Source organism: Salmo salar, chromosome ssa11, assembly GCF_905237065.1.
Source record: "Salmo salar chromosome ssa11, Ssal_v3.1, whole genome shotgun sequence".
Taxonomy (NCBI): domain Eukaryota; kingdom Metazoa; phylum Chordata; class Actinopteri; order Salmoniformes; family Salmonidae; genus Salmo; species Salmo salar.
Genome location: NC_059452.1, coordinates 50,674,464 through 50,694,804, shown reverse-complemented (window position 1 = coordinate 50,694,804; position 20,341 = coordinate 50,674,464). Strand labels below are relative to the sequence as shown.

Sequence of the window (20,341 nt, the reverse complement as noted above, 5' to 3'; positions counted from 1 at the left end):
AGGGACGCAGCCCTTCAATTATTCTGCGGTGGTGTACACAATGAAATCAACCACAGGCAGAGGAAAAACAACATACGTTCCTATAGCACATAAACCGGACAGGAAACACAATCACACACAAACACAGACATCCTACGCTAAACTAAATAACCCCCCCCCCCTACTAATGACTAACCCAAAACAGGTGCGTGCCTACCTAGACCTAACCAACAGAAAGTGAAACAAAAAGGGATCGATGGTAGCTAGTAGGCCGGCGACGAAGACCGCCGAGCTCCGCCCGGCCGAGGAGGGGCGCCACCATCCGTCGGTGTCGTGACACCAACATAGTTAACAGAATAGTAAAGTACTGTCTGGGTCATGACAGAATAGTAAAATACTGTCTGGGTCATGACAGAATAGTAAAATACTGTCTGGGTCATGACAGAATAGTAAAATACTGTCTGGGTCATGACAGAATAGTAAAATACTGTCTGGGTCATGACAGAATAGTAAAAAACTGTCTGGGTCATGACAGAATAGTAAAAAACTGTCTGGGTCATGACAGAATAGTAAAATACTGTCTGGGTCATGACAGAATAGTAAAATACTGTCTGGGTCATGACAGAATAGTAAAATACTGTCTGGGTCATACCAGAATAGTAAAATACTGTCTGGGTCATGACAGAATAGTAAAATACTGTCTGGGTCATGACAGAATAGTAAAATACTGTCTGGGTCATGACAGAATAGTAAAATACAGTCTGGGTCATACCAGAATAGTAAAATACTGTCTGGGTCATGACAAAATAGTAAAATACTGTCTGGGTCATGACAGAATAATCAAATACTGTCTGGGTCATGACAGAATAGTCAAATACTGTCTGGGTCATGACAGAATACTCAAATACTGTCTGGGTCATGACAGAATGGTGAAATACTGTCTGGGTCATGACAGAATAGTGAAATACTGTCTGGGTCATGACAGAATAGTGAAATACTGTCTGGGTCATGACAGAATAGTACAATACTGTCTGGGTCATGACAGAAAAGTAAAATACTGTCTGGGTCATGACAGAATAGTAAAATAATGTCTGGGTCATGGTTAGAGATAATCAACCACCACTAACAGTATAGAATAGTGAAATACTGTCTGGGTCATGGTTAGAGATGATCAACCACCACTAACAGTATAGAATAGTGAAATACTATATGGGTCATGGTTAGAGATGATCAACCAGCACTAACAGTATAGAATAGTAAAATACTGTCTGGGTCATGGTTAGAGATAATCAACCACCACTAACAGTATAGAATAGTGAAATACTGTCTGGGTCATGGTAAGAGATGATCAACCACCACTAACAGTATAGAATAGTAAAATACTATATGGGTCATGGTTAGAGATGATCAACCACCACTAACAGTATAGAATAGTATAATACTGTCTGGGTCATGGTTAGAGATGATCAACCACCACTAACAGTATAGAATAGTGAAATACTATATAGGTCATGGTTAGAGATGATCAACCACCACTAACAGTATAGAATAGTGAAATACTATATGGGTCATGGTTAGAGATGATCAACCACCACTAACAGTATAGAATAGTAGAACAGTAGGGTTGGAAGAATATGGCTTTATTGAAACAATGTTGCTGTGTTGTTATTCATGTGAGCTCTGCCTAAATGCTGACCCATATTCGACCCTTTTCACCCTACTGGGCAGAGCCAAGACAAGCGAAGCCCAACTGTGCTGGAAAGAACAATGTAAAAAAAAAAAGACCATTCAGTATACTTCGGGTCGGCACCATATTGTGAAAATAAAATATCAATCCAATTTGGTTCGGGTCGGCACCATAATGTGAAAAGGGTTCCACTATGGTCCATCCAGCTCTTGATGTTGTCCTGGACCAATCGTGGTCCAGCTCTTGACGTTGTCCTGGACCAATAGTGGTCCAGCTCTTGATGTTGTCCTGGACGAATCGTGGTCCAGCTCTTGACGTTGTCCTGCTACTCTCTCCTGTAGAACACCTGGGCCAGAACATCTCCAAGTCCCACCAGGAGACGTGTCAGTACCTGAGGGAGGAGCTGCAGAGCATGAGCTGGCAGGCCTTCCTCCAGGAGGAGATAGAGACCTACCAGACGAAGGTAATAGTACACACTACCTAGTACACTACCTAGTACACTACCTATAGTATACTACACACTACCTAGTACACTACAGAGCATGAGCTGGCAGGCCTTCCTCCAGGAGGAGATAGAGACCTACCAGACGAAGGTAATAGTACACACTACCTAGTACACTACCTATAGTACACTACCTAGTACACTACACACTACCTATAGTACACTACCTAGTACACTACACACTACAGAGTACACTACACAATACCTAGTACACTACAGAGCATGACCTGGCAGGCCTTCCTCCAGGAGGAGATAGAGACCTACCAGACGAAGGTAATAGTACACACTACCTAGTACACTACCTAGTACACTACCTATAGTATACTACACACTACCTAGTACACTACAGAGCATGAGCTGGCAGGCCTTCCTCCAGGAGGAGATAGAGACCTACCAGACGAAGGTAATAGTACACACTACCTAGTACACTACCTATAGTACACTACCTAGTACACTACACACTACCTATAGTACACTACCTAGTACACTACACACTACCTAGTACACTACACACTACCTAGTACACTACAGAGCATGACCTGGCAGGCCTTCCTCCAGGAGGAGATAGAGACCTACCAGACGAAGGTAGTACACACTACCTAGTACACACTACCTAGTACACTACCTAGTACACTACACACTACCTACTACACTACCTAGTACACTACACACTACCTAGTACACTACACACTACCTAGTACACTACACACTACCTAGTACACTACCTAGTACACTACCTATAGTACACTACGCACTACCTACTACACTACCTTGTACACTACACACTACCTATAGCACACTACACACTACCTATAGTACACTACACACTACTTATAGTACACTACCTAGTACACTACACACTACCTAGTACACTACACACTACCTAGTACACTACCTAGTACACTACACACTACCTAGTACACTACACACTACCTAGTACACTATACACTACCTAGTACACTACCTATAGTACACTAAACACTACCTAGTACACTACACACTACCTAGTAAAACTACCTAGTACAAAACTATAACACTACCAAGTACACTACCTATAGTACACTACCTAGTACACGACCTATAGTACACTACCTATACTACACTACCTATACTACACTACACACTACCAAGTACACTACCTAGTACACTACACACTACCTAGTATACTACACACGACCTAGTACACTACCTATAGTACACTACACACTACCTAGTACACTACCTAGTACACTACCTAGTACACTACACACTACCTAGTACACTACCTAGTATACTACACACTACGTAGTACACTACCTAGTGCACTACCTATTGTTCACTACACACTACCTAGTACACTACACACTACCTAGTATACTACACACTACCTATAGTACACTACACACTACCTAGTACATTACCTAGTACGCTACCCATTTTTCATTACACACTACCTAGTACACTACACACTACCTAGTACACTACACACTATCTAGTACACTACACACTACCTAGTACACTACCTAGTACACAACCTATAGTACATTACACACTACCTAGTACACTACCTAGTACACTACCTAGTACACTACACACTACCTAGTACACTACCTAGTATACTACACACTAGGTAGTACACTACCTAGTACACTACCTATAGTACACTACACACTACCTAGTACACTACACACTACCTAGTACACTACACACTACCTAGTATACTACACACTACCTATAGTACACTACACACTACCTAGTACATTACCTAGTACGCTACCCATTCTACATTACACACTACCTAGTACACTACACACTATCTAGTACACTACACACTACCTAGTACACTACCTAGTACACAACCTATAGTACACTACACACTACCTAGTACACTATCTAGTACACTACCTATTGTACACTACACACTACCTAGTACACTACCTGGTACACTACACACTACCTAGTACACTACACACTACCTAGTACACTACCTTGTACTCTACACACTATCTAGTACACTACACACTACCTAATACACTACCTAGTTCACTACACACTACCTAGTACACTACCTTGTACACTACACACTACCTAGTACACTACACACTACCTAGTACACTACCTTGTACTCTACACACTATCTAGTACACTACACACTACCTAATACACTACCTAGTTCACTACACACTACCTAGTACACTACCTTGTACACTACACACTACCTAGTACACTACCTAGTTCACTACACACTACCTAGTACACTACCTATAGTACACTACACACTACCTAGTACACTACCTAGTACACTACCTAGTACACTACACACTACCTAGTACACTACCTATTATACTACACACTACGTAGTACACTACCTAGTACACTACCTATAGTACACTACACACTACCTAGTACACTACACACTACCTAGTATACTACACACTACCTATAGTACACTACACACTACCTAGTACATTACCTAGTACGCTACCCATTTTTCATTACACACTACCTAGTACACTACACACTACCTAGTACACTACACACTATCTAGTACACTACACACTACCTAGTACACTACCTAGTACACAACCTATAGTACACTACACACTACCTAGTACACTACCTAGTACACTACCTAGTACACTACACACTACCTAGTACACTACCTAGTATACTACACACTAGGTAGTACACTACCTAGTACACTACCTATAGTACACTACACACTACCTAGTACACTACACACTACCTAGTACACTACACACTACCTAGTATACTACACACTACCTATAGTACACTACACACTACCTAGTACATTACCTAGTACGCTACCCATTCTACATTACACACTACCTAGTACACTACACACTATCTAGTACACTACACACTACCTAGTACACTACCTAGTACACAACCTATAGTACACTACACACTACCTAGTACACTACCTAGTACACTACCTATTGTACACTACACACTACCTAATACACTACCTAGTTCACTACACACTACCTAGTACACTACCTTGTACACTACACTCTACCTAGTACACTACACACTACCTAGTACACTACCTTGTACTCTACACACTATCTAGTACACTACACACTACCTAATACACTACCTAGTTCACTACACACTACCTAGTACACTACCTTGTACACTACACACTACCTAGTACACTACCTAGTTCACTACACACTACCTAGTACACTACCTAGTACACTACCTATAGTACACTACACACGACCTAGTACACTACCTAGTACACTACTGTTGTTCTCCTCCCCTCATAGGCCTTTGTCACCCCCTCTTCCTTCTCCCTCACCTCCCCTTTTCTCTCCTTGTCTCTCTGTCTCTCTCTGTCTCTCTCTCTCTCTCTCCCCTCTCTCTCGCTCTCTCTCTCCCCTCTCTCTCTCTCTCTCTCTCTCTCCTCTCTCTCTCTCCCCCCTCTCTCCCCTCTCTCTCTCTCTGTTTCTCTCTGTTTCTCTCTCTCTCTCGATACTGACATCAACAATTATCCCGCTTTTAACATTGTTGTTGTTGTTGTTTATATCAGCCAGAGGAGGTGATGTGGCAGCTGTGTGCCATCAAGATAACGGAAGCCATCCAGTACGTGGTGGAGTTCGCCAAACGCATTGACGGCTTCATGGAGCTCTGTCAGAACGACCAGATAGTGCTGCTCAAAGCAGGTAGACAAAATTATGGAACGTCTACTGATGACACGTCATAATGATAAATCCCCAATCTATATACTGTCTACTTATATAGGAAACCCCAAATCTATATACTGTCTACTTATATAGGAAACCCCCAATCTATATACTGTCTACTTATATAAGAAACCCCCAATCTATATACTGTCTACTTATAAAAGAAACCCCCAATCTGTATACTGTCTACTTATATAAGAAACCCCCAATATATTCTGTCTATTTATATAGGAAACCCCCAATCTATATACTGTCTACTTATATAGGAAACCCCCAATCTATATACTGTCTATTTATATAAGAAACCCCCAATCTATATACTGTCTAGAAACAGAGAGAGAGAGAGAGGGGAGAGAGGGGAGAGAGAGAGAGAGGAGAGAGAGAGATATACTGTCGACTTGTATAAGAAACCCCCAATCTATATACTGTCTACTTATATAGGAAACCCCCAATCTATATACTGTCTACTTATATAAGAAACCCCCAATCTATATACTGTCTACTTATATAAGAAACCCCCAATCTATACACTGTCTACTTATATAGGAATCCCCCAATCTATTTACTGTCTACTTATATAAGAAACCCCCAATCTATATACTGTCTACTTATATAAGAAACCCCCAATCTATATACTGTCTACTTATATAGGAAACCCCCAATCTGTATACTGTCTACTTATATAAGAAACCCCCAATCTATATTCTGTCTATTTATATAGGAAACCCCCAATCTGTATACTGTCTACTTATATAAGAAACCCCCAATCTGTATACTGTCTACTTATATAGGAAACCCCCAATATATGTACTGTCTACTTATATAGGAAACCCACAATCTATATAATGTCGACTTGTATAAGAAACCCTCAATCTATATATTGTCTACTTATATAGGAAACCCCCAATCTATATACTGTCTATTTATATAAGAAACCCCCAAACTGTATACTGTCTACTTATATAGGAAACCCCCAATCTATATACTGTCTACTTATATAAGAAACCCCCAATCTATATACTGTCTACTTATATAAGAAACCCCCAATCTATGTACTGTCTACTTATATAGGAAACCCCCAATCTGTATACTGTCTACTTATAAAAGAAACCCCCAATCTGTATACTGTCTACTTATATAAGAAACCCCCAATATATTCTGTCTATTTATATAGGAAACCCCCAATCTGTATACTGTCTACTTATATAGGAAACCCACAATCTATATACTGTCGACTTGTATAAGAAACCCTCAATCAATATATTGTCTACTTATATAGGAAACCCCCAATCTATATACTGTCTATTTATATAAGAAACCCCCAATCTGTATACTGTCTACTTATATAGGAAACCCCAATCTGTATACCTTCTACTTATATAGGAAACCCCAATCTGTATACTGTCTACTTATATAAGAAACCCCCAATCTATTTACTGTCTACTTATATAGGAAACCCCCAATCTATATACTGTCTACTTATATAGGAAACCCCCAATCTATGTACTGTCTACTTATATAGGAAACCCCAATCTCTATGCTGTCTCTTATATAGGACCCCATCTATACTGTCTACTTATAAGGAAACCCCAATCTATATACTGTCTACTTGTATCGGAAACCCCCAATCTATATACTGTCTACTTATATAGGAAACCCCACATCTATATACTGTCTACTTATATAGGAAACCCCCAATCTATATACTGTCTACTTGTATCGGAAACCCCCAATCTATATACTGCCTCCTTATATAGGAAACCCCCAATCTGTATTCCTTCTACTTATATAAGAAACCCCAATCTGTATAATGTCTACTTATATAAGAAACCCCCAATCTATTTACTGTCTACTTATATAGGAAACCCCCAATCTATATACTGTCTACTTATATAGGAAACCCCCAATCTATGTACTGTCTACTTATATAGGAAACCCCCAATCTCTATACTGTCTACTTATATAGGAAACCCCCAATCTATATACTGTCTACTTATATAGGAAATTCCAAATCTATATACTGTCTACTTATATAGGAAACACCCAATCTATATACAGTCTACTTATATAGGAAACCCCCAATCTATATACTGTCTACTTATATAGGAAACCCCCAATCTATATACTGTCTACTTATATAGGAAACCCCCAATCTATGTACTGTCTACTTATATAGGAAACCCCCAATCTCTATACTGTCTACTTATATAGGAAACCCCCAATCTTTATACTGTCTACTTATATTGGAAACCCCCAATCTATATTCTGTCTACTTATATAGGAAACCCCAGATCTATATACTGTCTACTTATATAAGAAACCCCCAATCTATATACTGTCTACTTATAAAAGAAACCCCCAATCTGTATACTGTCTACTTATATAAGAAACCCCCAATATATTCTGTCTATTTATATAGGAAACCCCCAATCTATATACTGTCTACTTATATAGGAAACCCCCAATCTATATACTGTCTACTTATATAAGAAACCCCCAATCTATATACTGTCTACTTATAAAAGAAACCCCCAATCTGTATACTGTCTACTTATATAAGAAACCCCCAATATATTCTGTCTATTTATATAGGAAACCCCCAATCTATATACTGTCTACTTATATAGGAAACCCCCAATCTATATACTGTCTATTTATATAAGAAACCCCCAATCTATATACTGTCTAGAAACAGAGAGAGAGAGAGGGGAGAGAGGGGAGAGAGAGAGAGAGGAGAGAGAGAGATATACTGTCGACTTGTATAAGAAACCCCCAATCTATATACTGTCTACTTATATAGGAAACCCCCAATCTATATACTGTCTACTTATATAAGAAACCCCCAATCTATATACTGTCTACTTATATAAGAAACCCCCAATCTATACACTGTCTACTTATATAGGAATCCCCCAATCTATTTACTGTCTACTTATATAAGAAACCCCCAATCTATATACTGTCTACTTATATAAGAAACCCCCAATCTATATACTGTCTACTTATATAGGAAACCCCAATCTGTATACTGTCTACTTATATAAGAAACCCCCAATCTATATTCTGTCTATTTATATAGGAAACCCCCAATCTGTATACTGTCTACTTATATAAGAAACCCCCAATCTGTATACTGTCTACTTATATAGGAAACCCCAATATATGTACTGTCTACTTATATAGGAAACCCACAATCTATATAATGTCGACTTGTATAAGAAACCCTCAATCTATATATTGTCTACTTATATAGGAAACCCCCAATCTATATACTGTCTATTTATATAAGAAACCCCCAAACTGTATACTGTCTACTTATATAGGAAACCCCCAATCTATATACTGTCTACTTATATAAGAAACCCCCAATCTATATACTGTCTACTTATATAAGAAACCCCAATCTATGTACTGTCTACTTATATAGGAAACCCCCAATCTGTATACTGTCTACTTATAAAAGAAACCCCCAATCTGTATACTGTCTACTTATATAAGAAACCCCCAATATATTCTGTCTATTTATATAGGAAACCCCCAATCTGTATACTGTCTACTTATATAGGAAACCCACAATCTATATACTGTCGACTTGTATAAGAAACCCTCAATCAATATATTGTCTACTTATATAGGAAACCCCCAATCTATATACTGTCTATTTATATAAGAAACCCCCAATCTGTATACTGTCTACTTATATAGGAAACCCCCAATCCGTATACCTTCTACTTATATAGGAAACCCCAATCTGTATACTGTCTACTTATATAAGAAACCCCCAATCTATTTACTGTCTACTTATATAGGAAACCCCCAATCTATATACTGTCTACTTATATAGGAAACCCCCAATCTATGTACTGTCTACTTATATAGGAAACCCCCAATCTCTATACTGTCTACTTATATAGGAAACCCCCAATCTATATACTGTCTACTTATATAGGAAACCCCCAATCTATATACTGTCTACTTGTATCGGAAACCCCCAATCTATATACTGTCTACTTATATAGGAAACCCCACATCTATATACTGTCTACTTATATAGGAAACCCCCAATCTATATACTGTCTACTTGTATCGGAAACCCCCAATCTATATACTGCCTCCTTATATAGGAAACCCCCAATCTGTATACCTTCTACTTATATAAGAAACCCCAATCTGTATAATGTCTACTTATATAAGAAACCCCCAATCTATTTACTGTCTACTTATATAGGAAACCCCCAATCTATATACTGTCTACTTATATAGGAAACCCCCAATCTATGTACTGTCTACTTATATAGGAAACCCCCAATCTCTATACTGTCTACTTATATAGGAAACCCCAATCTATATACTGTCTACTTATATAGGAAATTCCAAATCTATATACTGTCTACTTATATAGGAAACACCCAATCTATATACAGTCTACTTATATAGGAAACCCCCAATCTATATACTGTCTACTTATATAGGAAACCCCCAATCTATATACTGTCTACTTATATAGGAAACCCCCAATCTATGTACTGTCTACTTATATAGGAAACCCCCAATCTCTATACTGTCTACTTATATAGGAAACCCCCAATCTTTATACTGTCTACTTATATTGGAAACCCCCAATCTATATTCTGTCTACTTATATAGGAAACCCCAGATCTATATACTGTCTACTTATATAGGAATCCCCCAATCTATACACTGTCTACTTATATAGGAAACCCCCAATCTGTATACTGTCTACTTATAAAAGAAACCCCCAATCTGTATACTGTCTACTTATATAAGAAACCCCCAATCTATATTCTGTCTATTTATATAGGAAACCCCCAATCTGTATACTGTCTACTTATATAAGAAACCCCCAATCTGTATACTGTCTACTTATATAGGAAACCCCCAATATATGTACTGTCTACTTATATAAGAAACCCCCAATCTATATACTGTCTACTTATATAAGAAACCCCCAATCTATATACTGTCTACTTATATAAGAAACCCCCAATCTATATACTGTCTACTTATATAAGAAACCCCCAATCTATAAACTGTCTAATTATATAGGAAACCCCCAATCTGTATACCTTCTACTTATATAAGAAACCCCCAATCTGTATACTGTCTACTTATATTGGAAACCCCCAATCTATATACTGTCTACTTATATAGGAAACCCACAATCTATATACTGTCGACTTGTATAAGAAACCCTCAATCAATATATTGTCTACTTATATAGGAAACCCCCAATCTATATACTGTCTATTTATATAAGAAACCCCCAATCTGTATACTGTCTACTTATATAGGAAACCCCCAATCTGTATACCTTCTACTTATATAGGAAACCCCAATCTGTATACTGTCTACTTATATAAGAAACCCCCAATCTATTTACTGTCTACTTATATAGGAAACCCCCAATCTATATACTGTCTACTTATATAGGAAACCCCCAATCTATGTACTGTCTACTTATATAGGAAACCCCCAATCTCTATACTGTCTACTTATATAGGAAACCCCCAATCTATATACTGTCTACTTATATAGGAAACCCCCAATCTATATACTGTCTACTTGTATCGGAAACCCCCAATCTATATACTGTCTACTTATATAGGAAACCCCACATCTATATACTGTCTACTTATATAGGAAACCCCCAATCTATATACTGTCTACTTGTATCGGAAACCCCCAATCTATATACTGCCTCCTTATATAGGAAACCCCCAATCTGTATACCTTCTACTTATATAAGAAACCCCAATCTGTATAATGTCTACTTATATAAGAAACCCCCAATCTATTTACTGTCTACTTATATAGGAAACCCCCAATCTATATACTGTCTACTTATATAGGAAACCCCCAATCTATGTACTGTCTACTTATATAGGAAACCCCCAATCTCTATACTGTCTACTTATATAGGAAACCCCCAATCTATATACTGTCTACTTATATAGGAAATTCCAAATCTATATACTGTCTACTTATATAGGAAACACCCAATCTATATACAGTCTACTTATATAGGAAACCCCCAATCTATATACTGTCTACTTATATAGGAAACCCCCAATCTATATACTGTCTACTTATATAGGAAACCCCCAATCTATGTACTGTCTACTTATATAGGAAACCCCCAATCTCTATACTGTCTACTTATATAGGAAACCCCCAATCTTTATACTGTCTACTTATATTGGAAACCCCCAATCTATATTCTGTCTACTTATATAGGAAACCCCAGATCTATATACTGTCTACTTATATAGGAATCCCCCAATCTATACACTGTCTACTTATATAGGAAACCCCCATCTGTATACTGTCTACTTATAAAAGAAACCCCCAATCTGTATACTGTCTACTTATATAAGAAACCCCCAATCTATATTCTGTCTATTTATATAGGAAACCCCCAATCTGTATACTGTCTACTTATATAAGAAACCCCCAATCTGTATACTGTCTACTTATATAGGAAACCCCCAATATATGTACTGTCTACTTATATAAGAAACCCCCAATCTATATACTGTCTACTTATATAAGAAACCCCCAATCTATATACTGTCTACTTATATAAGAAACCCCCAATCTATATACTGTCTACTTATATAAGAAACCCCAATCTATAAACTGTCTAATTATATAGGAAACCCCCAATCTGTATACCTTCTACTTATATAAGAAACCCCCAATCTGTATACTGTCTACTTATATTGGAAACCCCCAATCTATATACTGTCTACTTATATAGGAAACCCCAGATCTATATACTGTCTACTTATATAAGAAACCCCCAATCTATATACTGTCTACTTATATAGGAAACCCCCAATCTATATACTGTCTACTTATATAGGAAACCCCCAATCTATATACTGGCTACTTATATAAGAAACCCCAATCTATATACTGTCTACTTATATAAGAAACCCCCAATCTATATACTGTCTACTTATATAGGAATCCCCCAATCTATATACTGTCTACTTATATAAGAAACCCCCAATCTATATACTGTCTACTTATATAAGAAACCCCAATCTATATACTGTCTACTTATATAGGAAACCCCAATCTGTATACTGTCTACTTATAAAAGAAACCCCAATCTGTATACTGTCTACTTATATAAGAAACCCCCAATCTATATTCTGTCTATTTATATAGGAAACCCCCAATCTGTATACTGTCTACTTATAAAGGAAACCCCCAATATATGTACTGTCTACTTATATAGGAAACCCACAATCTATATACTGTCGACTTGTATAAGAAACCCTCAATCTATATATTGCCTACTTATATAGGAAACCCCCAATCTATATACTGTCTATTTATATAAGAAACCCCCAATCTGTATACTGTCTACTTATATAGGAAACCCCCAATCTATATACTGTCTACTTATATAGGAAACCCCCAATCTATATACTGTCTACTTATATAGGAAACCCCCAATCTATATACTTTCTACTTATATAGGAAACCCCCAATCTATAAACTGTCTACTTATATAGGAAACCCCCAATCTGTATACCTTCTACTTATATAAGACACCCCCAATCTGTATATTGTCTACTTATATAAGAAACCCCCAATCTATTTAGTGTCTATTTATATAGGAAACCCCCAATCTGTATACTGTCTACTTATATAAGAAACCCACAATCTATATACTGTCTACTTATATAGGAAACCCCAATCTATATTCTGTCTACTTATATAGGAAACCCCCAATCTATATACTGTCTACTTATATAGGACACCCCAAATCTATATACTGTCTACTTATTTAGGAAACCGCCAATCTATATACTGTCTACTTATATAGGAAACCCCCAATCAATATACTGTCTACTTATATAGGAAACCCCAAATCTATATACTGTCTACTTATATAGGAAACCCCCAATCTATATACAGTCTACTTATATAGGAAACCCCCAATCTATATACTGTCTACTTATATAAGAAACCCCCAATGTATATACTGTCTACTTATATAGGAAACCCCCAATCTATATACTGTCTACTTATATTGGAAACCCCCAATCTATATACTGTCTACTTATATAGGAAACCCCCAATCTATATACTGTCTACTTATTTAGGAAACACCGAATCTATATACAGTCTACTTATATAGGAAACCCCAATCTATATACTGTCTACTTATATAAGAAACCCCCAATCTGTATACTGTCTACTTATATTGGAAACCCCCAATCTATATACTGTCTACTTATATAGGAAACCCCCAATCTATGTACTGTCTACTTATATAGGAAACCCCCAATCTCTATACTGTCTACTTATATAGGAAACCCCCAATCTTTATACTGTCTACTTATATTGGAAACCCCCAATCTATATTCTGTCTACTTATATAGGAAACCCCAGATCTATATACTGTCTACTTATATAGGAATCCCCCAATCTATACACTGTCTACTTATATAGGAAACCCCCAATCTGTATACTGTCTACTTATATAAGAAACCCCCAATCTATATTCTGTCTATTTATATAGGAAACCCCCAATCTGTATACTGTCTACTTATATAAGAAACCCCCAATCTGTATACTGTCTACTTATATAGGAAACCCCAATATATGTACTGTCTACTTATATAAGAAACCCCCAATCTATATACTGTCTACTTATATAAGAAACCCCCAATCTATATACTGTCTACTTATATAAGAAACCCCCAATCTATATACTGTCTACTTATATAAGAAACCCCCAATCTATAAACTGTCTAATTATATAGGAAACCCCCAATCTGTATACCTTCTACTTATATAAGAAACCCCCAATCTGTATACTGTCTACTTATATTGGAAACCCCCAATCTATATACTGTCTACTTATATAGGAAACCCCAGATCTATATACTGTCTACTTATATAAGAAACCCCCAATCTATATACTGTCTACTTATATAGGAAACCCCCAATCTATATACTGTCTACTTATATAGGAAACCCCCAATCTATATACTGGCTACTTATATAAGAAACCCCCAATCTATATACTGTCTACTTATATAAGAAACCCCCAATCTATATACTGTCTACTTATATAAGAAACCCCCAATCTATATACTGTCTACTTATATAAGAAACCCCCAATCTATAAACTGTCTAATTATATAGGAAACCCCCAATCTGTATACCTTCTACTTATATAAGAAACCCCCAATCTGTATACTGTCTACTTATATTGGAAACCCCCAATCTATATACTGTCTACTTATATAGGAAACCCACAATCTATATACTGTCGACTTGTATAAGAAACCCTCAATCAATATATTGTCTACTTATATAGGAAACCCCCAATCTATATACTGTCTATTTATATAAGAAACCCCAATCTGTATACTGTCTACTTATATAGGAAACCCCCAATCTGTATACCTTCTACTTATATAGGAAACCCCAATCTGTATACTGTCTACTTATATAAGAAACCCCCAATCTATTTACTGTCTACTTATATAGGAAACCCCCAATCTATATACTGTCTACTTATATAGGAAACCCCAATCTATGTACTGTCTACTTATATAGGAAACCCCCAATCTCTATACTGTCTACTTATATAGGAAACCCCAATCTATATACTGTCTACTTATATAGGAAACCCCAATCTATATACTGTCTACTTGTATCGGAAACCCCAATCTATATACTGTCTACTTATATAGGAAACCCCACATCTATATACTGTCTACTTATATAGGAAACCCCCAATCTATATACTGTCTACTTGTATCGGAAACCCCCAATCTATATACTGCCTCCTTATATAGGAAACCCCCAATCTGTATACCTTCTACTTATATAAGAAACCCCAATCTGTATAATGTCTACTTATATAAGAAACCCCAATCTATTTACTGTCTACTTATATAGGAAACCCCCAATCTATATACTGTCTACTTATATAGGAAACCCCCAATCTATGTACTGTCTACTTATATAGGAAACCCCCAATCTCTATACTGTCTACTTATATAGGAAACCCCCAATCTATATACTGTCTACTTATATAGGAAATTCCAAATCTATATACTGTCTACTTATATAGGAAACACCCAATCTATATACAGTCTACTTATATAGGAAACCCCCAATCTATATACTGTCTACTTATATAGGAAACCCCCAATCTATATACTGTCTACTTATATAGGAAACCCCCAATCTATGTACTGTCTACTTATATAGGAAACCCCCAATCTCTATACTGTCTACTTATATAGGAAACCCCCAATCTTTATACTGTCTACTTATATTGGAAACCCCCAATCTATATTCTGTCTACTTATATAGGAAACCCCAGATCTATATACTGTCTACTTATATAGGAATCCCCCAATCTATACACTGTCTACTTATATAGGAAACCCCCATCTGTATACTGTCTACTTATAAAAGAAACCCCAATCTGTATACTGTCTACTTATATAAGAAACCCCCAATCTATATTCTGTCTATTTATATAGGAAACCCCCAATCTGTATACTGTCTACTTATATAAGAAACCCCCAATCTGTATACTGTCTACTTATATAGGAAACCCCCAATATATGTACTGTCTACTTATATAAGAAACCCTCAATCTATATACTGTCTACTTATATAAGAAACCCCCAATCTATATACTGTCTACTTATATAAGAAACCCCAATCTATATACTGTCTACTTATATAAGAAACCCCCAATCTATAAACTGTCTAATTATATAGGAAACCCCCAATCTGTATACCTTCTACTTATATAAGAAACCCCCAATCTGTATACTGTCTACTTATATTGGAAACCCCCAATCTATATACTGTCTACTTATATAGGAAACCCCAGATCTATATACTGTCTACTTATATAAGAAACCCCCAATCTATATACTGTCTACTTATATAGGAAACCCCAATCTATATACTGTCTACTTATATAGGAAACCCCCAATCTATATACTGGCTACTTATATAAGAAACCCCCAATCTATATACTGTCTACTTATATAAGAAACCCCAATCTATATACTGTCTACTTATATAGCAATCCCCCAATCTATATACTGTCTACTTATATAAGAAACCCCCAATCTATATACTGTCTACTTATATAAGAAACCCCCAATCTATATACTGTCTACTTATATAGGAAACCCCCAATCTGTATACTGTCTACTTATAAAAGAAACCCCAATCTGTATACTGTCTACTTATATAAGAAACCCCAATCTATATTCTGTCTATTTATATAGGAAACCCCCAATCTGTATACTGTCTACTTATAAAGGAAACCCCCAATATATGTACTGTCTACTTATATAGGAAACCCACAATCTATATACTGTCGACTTGTATAAGAAACCCTCAATCTATATATTGCCTACTTATATAGGAAACCCCAATCTATATACTGTCTATTTATATAAGAAACCCCCAATCTGTATACTGTCTACTTATATAGGAAACCCCCAATCTATATACTGTCTACTTATATAGGAAACCCCCAATCTATATACTGTCTACTTATATAGGAAACCCCAATCTATATACTTTCTACTTATATAGGAAACCCCAATCTATAAACTGTCTACTTATATAGGAAACCCCCAATCTGTATACCTTCTACTTATATAAGACACCCCCAATCTGTATATTGTCTACTTATATAAGAAACCCCCAATCTATTTAGTGTCTATTTATATAGGAAACCCCCAATCTGTATACTGTCTACTTATATAAGAAACCCACAATCTATATACTGTCTACTTATATAGGAAACCCCAATCTATATTCTGTCTACTTATATAGGAAACCCCCAATCTATATACTGTCTACTTATATAGGACACCCCAAATCTATATACTGTCTACTTATTTAGGAAACCGCCAATCTATATACTGTCTACTTATATAGGAAACCCCCAATCAATATACTGTCTACTTATATAGGAAACCCCAAATCTATATACTGTCTACTTATATAGGAAACCCCCAATCTATATACAGTCTACTTATATAGGAAACCCCCAATCTATATACTGTCTACTTATATAAGAAACCCCCAATGTATATACTGTCTACTTATATAGGAAACCCCCAATCTATATACTGTCTACTTATATTGGAAACCCCCAATCTATATACTGTCTACTTATATAGGAAACCCCCAATCTATATACTGTCTACTTATTTAGGAAACACCGAATCTATATACAGTCTACTTATATAGGAAACCCCCAATCTATATACTGTCTACTTATATAAGAAACCCCCAATCTGTATACTGTCTACTTATATTGGAAACCCCCAATCTATATACTGTCTACTTATATAGGAAACCCCCAATCTATGTACTGTCTACTTATATAGGAAACCCCCAATCTCTATACTGTCTACTTATATAGGAAACCCCCAATCTTTATACTGTCTACTTATATTGGAAACCCCCAATCTATATTCTGTCTACTTATATAGGAAACCCCAGATCTATATACTGTCTACTTATATAGGAATCCCCAATCTATACACTGTCTACTTATATAGGAAACCCCCAATCTGTATACTGTCTACTTATAAAAGAAACCCCCAATCTGTATACTGTCTACTTATATAAGAAACCCCCAATCTATATTCTGTCTATTTATATAGGAAACCCCCAATCTGTATACTGTCTACTTATATAAGAAACCCCCAATCTGTATACTGTCTACTTATATAGGAAACCCCCAATATATGTACTGTCTACTTATATAAGAAACCCCCAATCTATATACTGTCTACTTATATAAGAAACCCCCAATCTATATACTGTCTACTTATATAAGAAACCCCCAATCTATATACGGTCTACTTATATAAGAAACCCCAATCTATAAACTGTCTAATTATATAGGAAACCCCCAATCTGTATACCTTCTACTTATATAAGAAACCCCCAATCTGTATACTGTCTACTTATATTGGAAACCCCCAATCTATATACTGTCTACTTATATAGGAAACCCCAGATCTATATACTGTCTACTTATATAAGAAACCCCCAATCTATATACTGTCTACTTGTATAGGAAACCCCCAATCTATATACTGTCTACTTATATAGGAAACCCCCAATCTATATACTGGCTACTTATATAAGAAACCCCCAATCTATATACTGTCTACTTATATAAGAAACCCCCAATCTATATACTGTCTACTTATATAGGAATCCCCCAATCTATATACTGTCTACTTATATAAGAAACCCCCAATCTATATACTGTCTACTTATATAAGAAACCCCCAATCTATATACTGTCTACTTATATAGGAAACCCCCAATCTGTATACTGTCTACTTATAAAAGAAACCCCAATCTGTATACTGTCTACTTATATAAGAAACCCCCAATCTATATTCTGTCTATTTATATAGGAAACCCCAATCTGTATACTGTCTACTTATAAAGGAAACCCCCAATATATGTACTGTCTACTTATATAGGAAACCCACAATCTATATACTGTCGACTTGTATAAGAAACCCTCAATCTATATATTGTCTACTTATATAGGAAACCCCCAATCTATATACTGTCTATTTATATAAGAAACCCCCAATCTGTATACTGTCTACTTATATAGGAAACTCCCAATCTATATACTGTCTACTTATATAGGAAACCCCCAATCTATATACTGTCTACTTATATAGGAAACCCCCAATCTATATACTTTCTACTTATATAGGAAACCCCAATCTATAAACTGTCTACTTATATAGGAAACCCCCAATCTGTATACCTTCTACTTATATAAGACACCCCCAATCTGTATATTGTCTACTTATATAAGAAACCCCCAATCTATTTAGTGTCTATTTATATAGGAAACCCCCAATCTGTATACTGTCTACTTATATAAGAAACCCACAATCTATATACTGTCTACTTATATAGGAAACCCCAATCTATATTCTGTCTACTTATATAGGAAACCCCCAATCTATATACTGTCTACTTATATAGGACACCCCAAATCTATATACTGTCTACTTATTTAGGAAACCGCCAATCTATATACTGTCTACTTATATAGGAAACCCCCAATCAATATACTGTCTACTTATATAGGAAACCCCAAATCTATATACTGTCTACTTATATAGGAAACCCCCAATCTATATACAGTCTACTTATATAGGAAACCCCCAATCTATATACTGTCTACTTATATAAGAAACCCCCAATGTATATACTGTCTACTTATATAGGAAACCCCCAATCTATATACTGTCTACTTATATTGGAAACCCCCAATCTATATACTGTCTACTTATATAGGAAACCCCCAATCTATATACTGTCTACTTATTTAGGAAACACCGAATCTATATACAGTCTACTTATATAGGAAACCCCCAATCTATATACTGTCTACTTATATAGGAA

The 20,341-nt window shown here is 36.2% G+C and overlaps 1 protein-coding gene across 2 annotated transcripts in view; it reads left to right on the top strand.

The window, feature by feature from the left end:
• The window catches only part of LOC106588010 (nuclear receptor ROR-alpha A), a 106,126-nt gene that overhangs the window by 52,910 nt on the left and 32,875 nt on the right, over positions 1-20,341 (top strand). For both annotated transcript variants that reach the window (XM_045689752.1, XM_045689753.1), the window contains exons 5-6: positions 2,008-2,129; positions 5,704-5,836. In XM_045689752.1, the coding sequence (XP_045545708.1) occupies positions 2,008-2,129; positions 5,704-5,836 (255 nt within the window). The remainder of the gene's footprint in view (positions 1-2,007; positions 2,130-5,703; positions 5,837-20,341) is intronic.